Here is an 11,334-nt window from a genome sequence, read left to right as displayed (position 1 = left end):
ATGCGCAAGTCACATGATTCAGTACATACGCTTGTTGTGATCAGCTCAACAGAAGATTTTCGCTTGGATTTTACTTTACTCAATTTCGGTGTTTTTACGATTTTGTTGGTATATTGTGCTTTATTCGATCGTGATCATTTTGTGACATTTTATAGACTTCTCAGTGACACTACACGTGTTAACCACGTGTTTTTGTTTACATTTTGCTCGAGGTGTTGCGAGCCAAGATGGCGTGTTCACCCAATTCTGGGTCAGTGCCTACACATGAGACTAATTTGGCGAGTTTACCACCCAATTCTGGGTTGCGCCATGATTTCATCGGCAATTCTGCCAATTAAAGGTCGTGTCCGGTGACGTTGAGTTACCAGCTAATGGGGATGACGAAGCCCTAGTCACAGAGGCTATCGTCGAAAACATTGACAACCGCAATTGTGAGACTTCACTTCCGGCATGTCCACCTCCTACTTGTTCTGCGCAGGCGCATTCAACCGACACTGTTTCCCCGGGCGCATTTACTGTGGGACAGAGCCCTAATGACATGGCGGACTTCCGTAGAATGTTTACATTTTTACAACAGCAGATGTCAGGGTTTATACCCAAGCAAACTCCGACTGTGCATCAGACGGAAAACACAGACGGGTTAGATGATCTGGACAACTTTGTTAATGATGAAGCTGTGGCTTCCGACGTAGAGCCTACGTCTCAGGACATTATCTCGGACTTGAGTGATTTTTTCGATACAGAGGACAAATGCGGACCAAATATTTCGGAAGGTCTTGCCAGCGCTGTCAGCAAAAGTTTTCGTGTGAAAATTTCCAAAGAGAAACGTAAAGCTTTACTAGAATTGCACAAACGGCCAGGGAACTGCTCCACACTTAAAACTCCTCGTGTTAACAAAGCTGTTTGGCAGAGCATGACACGGAACGCGAGAGATTTGGACGTGGGGCTCCAAATTTTGCAGAGCACGGCATGTTCGCTGACAATTTTCGGTGGAGATATATCAGAATGTATGAAATTGGCAATGGACTCGTTCAAACTCATCCAAATACTATAAACGGATCTGTCAGACGACGAGAGGCTATTTAGCCACATGTACACCAGTCTTACAAAGAGTTGTGCAGGTAAGTTTCTAATATATATAAAAATATATTTTCTATTTTGGAATTATACTCGAATTTTATGACGAATATATATACATGTTATATTACATTCTTATTACAAATGCCAAGTCTCACTGCATAGCGAATATTTCTACTATATTTTATATCATTATATGTTGTAGTTAGGACACCCTAGTCAGTGATCTTTTATTTGGGGATGATCTGGATAAACGTTTCAGAGAGTTGACTGATGCCAAAAACATTACACACAAGTTACAGCCAAGTCTTAGAGGGGCTAATAGAGGAAGCTACAGAGGGGGCCATAGAGGCAGTAGGAACAACTATAAGTCACCTCTCCAGCGGTTACCAGGCCCGACTAGATTCCAACCCTATCACAACCAGTATGCGGCCAGAGGTTTCCGACATCCTCTTCGTCAAACAGCTCCTAGGACCTCTGGTCCTTTTTTAGGCGACAAGAGACAGAGTGTCAAACCGCCGAAATCAACGCAGACTCCACTGTGAGAGGAGCCAAGAACATAAATCCTCCTTTCGAGAGTGCATTAGTGCTTTCCCTGACCATGTTCAGATCTACACTGACGGATCAAAAGATGGTGATAATGTTGCGGCAGCATGCTGTACATCTAATCACTGTTCCTCTATCCGACTCCCGGATGTTGCTCCATTTTCTCTGCGGAAGCATGTGCTATCGGTCTGGCCCTTGACCATATCGAAGAACACCGCATTGAAAAGGCAATCATCTGTTCCGACTCTCTCCGGTTCTTCAGGCTTTGAAATCAAGAAGCCCTAAAACCAAATTAATCCAAAATCTTTTGATCCGAGCATTTCGATTGTTTTCTAAAACTCAAATTACTTATCTCTGGATTCCCAGGCTTGTGGGTATAAAGGGAAATGAAAAGGCCGATAAAGCAGCTAAGACTGCTCTTCGCCTAGCACAAACACATTTGAAACTACCTTACACAGACATCAAACCTTACATTAAGTCAGCCATTAAACACTATTGGCAACAAAGGTGGTCTACCGAAACAAACAGTAAACTGTTTAAAATATAACCTACACTTAATCCTAATATGTTCAGTCGGAGAGACCGCAGAGAGGAAGTTGTTCTCTCTCGGCTCCGAATTGAACACACATATTTTACACATTCCTATCTATTGAGGGGGGAGGATCCTCCTACATGCCATGCATGGGCGAGTTCACTTGAAACTCTGGGGTTTACTCTCGTGACGTAATATTCTAAAAATATACCTCTTCTCTCGCAAGTTCAACAAAACGGGAAACCCCAAACTCTAGTTGTAAACAAACATGGCCGACCACGTGTTTTGTTTGTTCGGTACGTTAATGTTTGAACTTATCAACGAAGACAGTGATGAATTGCTATGCATTTTAGCAACAAATAGTCATTTACGGGATATTATGCATTACAAACCAAGGCGAGAGCACCTTCCCAGTGTCCAGGGTTATACAGAGACGGTATTACCACGATTTATTACAGAGGATTACAGAACTCATTTTCGTATCAGCAAAGAAATGTTTACGGCAATCATATCAGAAATTCAAGAACCTTTGACATTTAGACATCGCGGAGGCCACGACCAAATATCACCATCTAAACAGCTCTTTATATTTCTTTGTTACATGGCTAATAAAGAAACAATGAGAGAAATTGGACATTATTTTGGAGTTGGAAAGTCATCCGTACATAACACTATCATGCGAGTTGCAGAGGTATTCCTAGATAAACTTTTGAAGGTAAGTAGCCAATTAAATCCGTAATTTGTATCTGTTCCATTTCAAAGGTACATTTTGTATACATGTACATGCATGCATAGATGTAGGTCCAGTGCTAAATATGTAAGTAAACTGACGAAAATCTTAAACCAACGAATAATGACAATAATTATATAAATATACAGCTAGTAGTGACAAACCAATCTAAGAACAAAGAATTAAATAAAATGAGCGTTCTTTGTAATTGAAATTCTCTGCATTTATCGGAATGAAAATCATATCAAAATGCAAATATTTTTAATTATTATTTTCATCTTCAAATCAATTATATAATAATTAATTCCTTTACAGGTTATACAATGGCCCGGCTTTGATGCACAAGAGACCACGGCACGAGAGAACCAATTAAGTTTTGGTCTACCCGACATCATGGGTTATTTAGACGGAACACACATAAGACTTTCCGGTTGTCCAAGAGGGGATAATGATTTTATTAATAGAAAACATTTCCCGTCAATGCAGCTTCAGGTAAATTGATGCTAACAAACTTGCATTCATTTTCTTTGTTTTATGGTGTATGTTTTCTCATCTTTAAAATCAATTATAACATGAATATAAAATAAAAGAGGCACAGAGAGCCTATAATTATTACTCACCTGGTTTGCTATTCCAAGAAATATTCTGTATACAGCTCACCCTTCAGGCCAGGTGAGCTCATAATGAGTACTGCTATCATATTGAGTAAAGTAAAAATGTGTATTGTTTCAGGTTGTTGTCGACAACCATCTGGCTATAATTGACTGCTACACTGGATGGCCTGGCTGTGCACATGATGCACGAGTTCTTCGAAACTCTGGATTATATGATAAAGCTGAAGAAGGAGGGTATCTAGCACCAAATAAGGTTATTGCAGCTGATAGTGCATATCCTCTTAAACACTGGTTGGTAACCCCATTCAAGGACAACGGACACCTGCGCCCAGTTCAGAGACGATTCAATAGAGTGCTGTCCTCTGGACGTCAGGTTGTGGAAAGAGCCATTGGGCACTTGAAGGGTAGATTCAGGAGGTTACAAGAAATTACTGTACACGAAGAGAAAAACATTGCATCAACAATCGTTTGCGGTTGTATTCTACACAACCTTTGTATCCTCTGTCATGACGAGCTAGACCAATATGTGGACAGAAGTAATGAAGATGACAACCACCCAAATAATCACTTTCCAAATATTTTTCAGAACGCCATAGATGGGGTTCATAGAAGGGAACAGCTAATGAATGCCTTGCCTTAAATATACTGTTCTAAATATACTATGGTAAAACATACATTTGTGTGTATTTTGTATCAATGAATTGCATACAGCTTTTCCATACTGTTCAACAGTCAATTTTTGATGTAAACCATACAATTCTTGTGAAAGTTATTGTGAGAGTCAAGATATAACAAACATTTTCTTAAATTCAAACAATTTAATAAAAAACAGTAACAAATGTAAAAATTGCATACTTTGCATCATAAAAATAAATGTATATTCCTGTATAAAAAACAATAATAAATCTTTTTGGAAAACATGGACATTTGGAATACCCGGTATTTGAAAGTTAATTATGAGCATTTTTATAATGTACCTACAGTAATGTACGATATCAGGTATAGATCAATGGCAATTAAAGTTTATTCAATACATTTGTATTTAAAAATACATGTAGACATGTCTCTTACAAAAGACTGAATGCAAGCAATTTTGATTGTTAAGATTTGTTGAGTCAATTAAAGGTAAGAAAATCACATGTCCTTAGTTCATTTTATCAATTATCAATAAACCACTACATGGATATATACAATGTACTGATAATAAAGTGTTTACCTTCTGAATTCTTTTTTGAACTACTATAATGTACAGAAGATGGAACAGCAAGGTCCTTCCTTTCAAAATTTTTAGCACCAGTATGGCTGAAGAGGAAGAATAAAAAAAAAATCATGATGGCGTCATGGTGACCATCTTTAATTTTGAATTGAACCAAAAAATAAATTGGTCAGGATTACTTCAGACAAGTTTCAACTAAATTCCACAGGTGGAAACTGGAGTAGAAGTTTAAAATAGGGGGGATACACGATGGACGACGACGGATGAATCACGATGGCTGTATATATGTACAATGTCATGACCTATAATAATAATGATATCAAAGAAATCAACTTGACAACAAGAGACCCAGATCTAGAGGATCTGTATCCCTCATCTGGTTTTTAAGTAATTACCAGTATCACAAAAACTTGTGCAATTAGAAATAGCAAAATTTATCCCACAATTTCTTTTTAATAGAATATCCACCATATAATTATGTTATATTTACCATATGATTATGAGTGATATTCAATACTAACTTTCCTTTGAACCAGGTGAGCTAGAACTTTCAACACTTTGTAAACCTCAACAACATGTTGCAACCACAGGGATCTGGCACGAATTTCTACCAAACACGTACTTTATGTATATATAATTATAATAGTATCAAGGGTTTATATCTGCGGTAGAGAAAAATTGACATTCTTTTAATCTGAGATACTTTTTTTTTAATAAACAGGCTCTATATATATTAGTGACGCATATCCTACCTTAACGAGAAATAATTAATCTTTCAAATGACTGCTCGATGAGTATTGACCAACATATGGCCTGATGAACAGAGAAATATACCCAAACTAGGGTAGGTAGACATTTCCCTGTCCGGTGTAAATGTTGTCGCCTCTAATAGGTACCTGATAGACCAAGTCAAAATCACAAAATCTATGCTTAACAGTACCCATAACTGTGTTCACCCACAATCTCCTTTGAAGGTGTTATGTCCCGTACTTTGTAGAAACTTCATGCATTAAACACTGTGTAGCTCATTTATTTTAATTACCACTTTTACCGACCAACACAACACTACATAATTTGCATAATCATGTAATACATTAAAAATATGTTAAATCGAGAAGTGTTCCCAAGAAAAAATGAACATGGCAGTTCTGGTTGAAATAAGTGAGCACCGTGATGTTTAAATGGAGTTTCTATAAAGTATTGCACACAACACCTCCAAAGGAGATTGTGGATGAACACAGTTATGATTACTATTTACCACCACAAGTGTAGATTTTGTAAATTTGACTTAGTTATTGAAGTACCCATTAATAGAGCTAGATCGAGGCGATACAACATTTAAACAGGACATAACCTAGTCTGGGTATATTTCTCTGTTCATCAGGCCATATCTTGGTCAATACTTGGCCAATTTTCTTCATCAAGCACTCATTTGAAAGATAAATTATTTACCAAAACAATCATGGATTAAATAAATGTCGGTTTTCTATACTGTAGAGTTCATACCCTTCATACTTTAATACATATGTATGTATATATCAAAAAAGAAAAAAAATGAAGACTTTTTTTCCCCACATTTAGTTATTAATATATATATATATATATATATAATTAAGGAAACCAAGTCTTCACTTTTTCCTTTTTTGATATTTATACCCTCGCAGGGTACGTTAATTTTTTACTATATTTATATACTGTTAGTTTGAAATTCGTGCCAGGTCCCTGTGGTTGCGACACAAAGTTTAACTGCCGAAATCTTGAACTTGAAAATTAATCATCCGAATCATCATCATCAGTGTTAACCTCGCTTCGAGGCTTGTTACTTTTGCCAACAAAATTTTCAAACACGTCTAGAAGCCTGTCCATTCTTTGCATTTTTTCAGTATGGTGTTTTTTTAAAGTCTTTAACACATCCTGGTTGTTGTCCTGTAATAGTTTGCCAATATCGTCTTTACTTTTGGGGGCTCTTTTCCTCTTTTGAGTTGTTGCTAGCTTTGGAAGGTCATCAGTACTCGTCAGATTACCTATAGTCACAGGATTTGTGTTGCTAGTGTCGATACAATAAGATGGATGTGTCGAAGCCTTGTTTCCATATATTTCATTGAATTCTTCATAAAATTTCCACGTTACTCTGGCATTGCCCGTCTTTTTGTTTTTGTCAATAACTTCTTTATATTTTTTCTTGAGGTTCTTCCATTTGTTGATCAATTGGATTTTGGTGACATTAGTGTTTTTTCTCTTCATTTCTGAGGATATTTCGTTCCATAATGTGTCGTGGGCTTTTGAGGAAAGAAATTTTTCTTCCCTAGCGCATCTAAGATGAATGAGAAGTCTTTCTTCTGTGTCCGTCCATACGTGCATCTGCAAGTATAAAAAGCAATTTGTTAAAATCAAAGTTTACTCTTTGGGAGTTTCTCAACTAGAATAGAATGGAATTCTTCTCTTGACAAGACAACAGCTTTTGAAACTCGAATATATTTATCTTCCCAGTCCTCCAAAGGAACCAAGAGTCTAAATGAATCCAGACATTGCGAAATTTAAAGTCCGGCCAAATTGTTGTACAAGTCTAAATACCTGTTCTTGACTTGATGCTGTTGCTTGAGTAGCTGTTGCTGTAGCTGGAGTAGCTGTTGCTGTGGCTTGAGTAGCTGTTGCTGTGGCTTGAGTAGCTGTTGCTGTGGCTAGAGTAGCTGTTGCTGTGGCTTGAGTAGCTGTTGCTGTGGCTTGAGTAGCTGTTGCTGTGGCTTGAGTAGCTGTTGCTGTGGCTTGAGTAGCTGTTGCTGTGGCTGATCCAATGATCTTTTGGATCTTGGATTGCCAAAGTGACTCAAAGGCCTTCAGCTGGCTATTGGCTGCATTTTCATCTTGTATTGGTGTATTTGGGACACCTATTGCTTCAAAGACGAGGTCTTTTTTTGCTTGATCTGCAATTTCAAGAAACTGATACTTAATCATTAACCTTTATAACATGCATGTATTATAACACTTACAAGTTCTTGTACATTTACTACATTTTCATAAGTATATATACCTATATATTTATATATAGGGCAAAGAAGTAATTCTTACAGTGTGGACAAAATATTTTCATATTTTCGAGGCGATCTGCCCTTTTGTCAAGACGCAAAAAAGCAAAGGGGCAGATCGTCTCGAAAATTCAACAATATTTTTTACACAGGGGTGTGTAAGGAAGCTCACATGCACTAGACAATAATGTGACGTCATAAATACATGCTGCGTAACTGCGGCGCGTATTGTAGATGACGTGATCAATATTGACGCATAACGACGTTTCTGCGATGATGTCGCAATAACAAAACTGAAAACCAAGTGGAATTTCATCATTTTTTTCTACTAAGTATGGGAGAAAAAGAATCAAAGATGGGTCTGTAAAGTGGACAAGGTTGAGATATCCCTGTTCAAATCACTTAGACCAATGTAAGATTCTATAAGTCCATACTGTTAGAATTACTTCTTTGTCCTATATTTACGACTTTAAGTAATTCGTATCCTACAGACATATGTCTATAAGGATCAAGTGTTGAAAATAACTGTTGATATTACTTCCTTGACCCATATATATTTATATATGTATATATTATAATTTGTACAGTATTTATAGATATCGTCTTCTGTATTTGTCTTATATACAGATTTATCATTTTGTTCCCTATGTAATCTATACATAAATCAACAATTTTAAATCATAATTTTCAATATTTACCCTTTGGCGATTTTTAGTATGTGTTTATGGTGTCATAATTGATACTTTTTTGCTTAAATTGTGTCTGTTGCAATTACTTTGAGGTGAAACGTAGCTTAGGGTGACTAGACTATAGCCTTAGATTCACTTAATTGGTATCTTAGTTCACATTACACAAAGAGCTACCACAGAAATCATGGTGCCCACCAAAGAATGATCTATACCTGGCAATGGAAAGAGGAAGCTACTAACTGATACTCACCACAGTCTGGAGATTGTAGTTCTGTAGCCAATGATTCTCCCAGTAAAGCCATATATGTCTTGTTATTTTTGATGACTCGAATTTTAACCCTGTCAAATAACAAAAACAACATTAATTTCTTTCATACAATTAACTTTATTGTCTCAACGCTTATTAGGTTATAGTGACAAAATTAAGGGGCATTAATTAATAATGATGTATATTTTTGCACAAACGGAACAAGGGCCTGTATCGATCACCTGGTTCATAATGCCAAGTAATGTTCCAAGACGACGGGAGGCTCGCCATGACATAGCTCACTGGCACTTCAGGCCAGACACAGGCATTAGACTCCATACATATTTTTTCTCTATAGGCTATATATACATGTATGTAATACTGTGTTAAAGTATAACTCGTCCGGCCATATAACACTACCCAATTTCAGAAAAAGTATGATTATTAACAAACTCAATAAGATGTGAGAATTGGCAATATTCTTAATCAACAGACAAATAATTTATCTTTAATAATGTATTCTTCTGAGATTTTACAATTGATCAATATCTGTTGCCAGTTGCGAATTTTGTCCCAAAAAATACATTTCTATTTTTAGTAGATTTTTTTTTATACAGGGATCAAAGAAGTTATAAACTTTTAATTGACACAGTATATATATATATATTTATATATAAAAAAATATATATCTATAGAGCCAAACGCATGTGGGCCAGGTGAGCTAAAATATATAATTACTTAGGCCTAGTGTACAGTATTTCTGGTACAGTATTTCTGATATTAAACATCTCGCACAGCATCACATGGGATACCTAACTCCAGCTGAAGTATACCTCAAATGAAGTATTAACACTGATAATCCAATCGGTGTCATGTAAAGGTTGTTTACGCGCACCATGGGCGCTGCATGTTCCACGTGCAGGTGCATGAAAGTCCTGCCAGTGTCTGATCACATAGTAGCCATAGGTCTACTGTATACAGCGAACCGAGCGTTTTGTACGATTTACAAATTGCACAGTAAATAACTTATAGGCCTAAGTCTAATATGTCGAAAAATAACGCCAAACATCTACAATACAGTATACATGTATATTCAGCCTACTCAGAAACGCACTAGACCTATTAGATTTAGGCTAGTGACTGAGTGATATGCTTCTGGCTTCTGTATAAACATCAATTTTAAATTTAAATGACAGCTCCACAACAAATACATATTAAAACTTTGGAGTTTGGTATCGACTCATCTTTGTTGATGCCAAATATATCACAGTTACTAGGAAATACTAACACAAATACTAAAATATTGACACTTACAATTTTTCGTCCGCACTGGTACGTGCATGATCTGCCATCTTGGAACTCTCTGAACCTCGCAGCATGGGTGGGTTGAACTCGTGTTAAGGTAAAAGGTCAAATTACGTCATTGGAGTTAAAACTCGCGTCGTCCAATTGAAACCTCAGTAACTCGGGTTAACCCTAGAGTTTCAAGTGAACTCGCCCCATGTGATTTTGAAGTATTAGCGATAGACAGACTGTTAACTTGAAGTGGAGGCTTGGGTCTTTGTGGCTTTTTCTCTAGATCCTCTGCCTTTTGAAGTATTAGCGATAGACAGACTGTTAACTTGAAGTGGAGGCTTGGGTCTTTGTGGCTTTTTCTCTAGATCCTCTGCCTTTTGAAGTATTAGCGATAGACAGACTGTTAACTTGAAGTGGAGGCTTGGGTCTTTGTGGCTTTTTCTCTAGATCCTCTGCCTTTTGAAGTATTAGCGATAGACAGACTGTTAACTTGAAGTGGAGGCTTGGGTCTTTGTGGCTTTTTCTCTAGATCCTCTGCCTTTTGAAGTATTAGCGATAGACAGACTGTTAACTGCAGCTGTCTCACTGCTGCTGGCCGCCTGGTTGTCTGTTAATATAAACTGCAATTGTAGAATATTACCGGGTTTATAAATAATATAAATCACCATCTGGTAGGGGCTATTATAAGATGCCAATTGATTACCTCAAATGGTAGGGACCAAAATGAATTACCAAATGGTAACCCCGACTGGTAAGTGCTACTATAAATTACCAATTTAATATTCCGTAGGGGCTAAAAAATCAACAAATGAGTGCCCTGACTGGTAGGGGTTAATATAAAATATCAATCGAGAACCACGACTGGTAGAGGCTAATTAATATAACTTACCAACTGAGAACACCTACAGGTAGGTGCTAATATAAATTACAAACTTGCAGCCCCGACTGCTAGGGGCTTATATCAATTACCAACTTCTTTTACCCCGACTGGTGGGGGTTAATATCAATTACCAACTAAGAAACCCCGACTGGTAGGGGGTAATATAAATTACCAACTGGTTACTCCGACTCAAAAACACGCACCTTGCACTTCACACACGCTATACACTGCATACAAGGGTTGTCAGTATAATGTGACCGGGTGGGGTGTGTTGCTTGGTGTCTTCGGCGGCATGCTTCAGTGATATAGCACTATAAAAAGGGCAACAGTTCCACTATACAAGAAGACAGAACATGAATATACCACAGTCTCCCAAAACACGCACCTCGCTCAACATACACGCAACACACCGCATACATGGGAGACCGTCCTTACATGACCATAGCTGTTAATAGGACGTTAATTAATCAAACAAACAAAA

General features: G+C 37.3%; 3 protein-coding genes across 3 annotated transcripts; 2 read left to right on the top strand and 1 right to left on the bottom strand.

The window, feature by feature from the left end:
- On the top strand, positions 1–2,301 carry LOC138308012 (uncharacterized). Its single transcript, XM_069248969.1, has 2 exons — positions 1–21; positions 341–2,301. Exons 1-2 carry the CDS (start codon positions 1–3, stop codon positions 1,052–1,054), a joined length of 735 nt encoding a protein of 244 aa, XP_069105070.1. The 3' UTR covers positions 1,055–2,301.
- A 6-nt stretch (positions 2,302–2,307) lies between these two features.
- Positions 2,308–4,636, top strand: LOC138306894 (uncharacterized). Its single transcript, XM_069247443.1, has 3 exons — positions 2,308–2,870; positions 3,201–3,377; positions 3,618–4,636. The coding sequence occupies exons 1-3, from the start codon at positions 2,424–2,426 to the stop codon at positions 4,137–4,139; spliced, it is 1,146 nt and encodes a 381-aa protein (XP_069103544.1). The 5' UTR covers positions 2,308–2,423; the 3' UTR covers positions 4,140–4,636.
- A 512-nt stretch (positions 4,637–5,148) lies between these two features.
- LOC138306895 (uncharacterized) lies at positions 5,149–10,179 on the bottom strand. The gene is made up of 4 exons (XM_069247444.1): positions 9,992–10,179; positions 8,681–8,769; positions 7,290–7,639; positions 5,149–7,076 (listed from the first exon to the last, which is right to left on the bottom strand). Exons 1-4 carry the CDS (start codon positions 10,054–10,056, stop codon positions 6,486–6,488), a joined length of 1,095 nt encoding a protein of 364 aa, XP_069103545.1. The 5' UTR covers positions 10,057–10,179; the 3' UTR covers positions 5,149–6,485.
- Between the last annotated feature and the right edge of the window lie 1,155 nt (positions 10,180–11,334).

The sequence above is a fragment of the Argopecten irradians genome, chromosome 14 (assembly GCF_041381155.1).
Source record: "Argopecten irradians isolate NY chromosome 14, Ai_NY, whole genome shotgun sequence".
Classification (NCBI taxonomy): domain Eukaryota; kingdom Metazoa; phylum Mollusca; class Bivalvia; order Pectinida; family Pectinidae; genus Argopecten; species Argopecten irradians.
The sequence above is the reverse complement of the archived record's forward strand: the minus strand, read 5'-3'. Positions and strand labels throughout refer to the sequence as shown.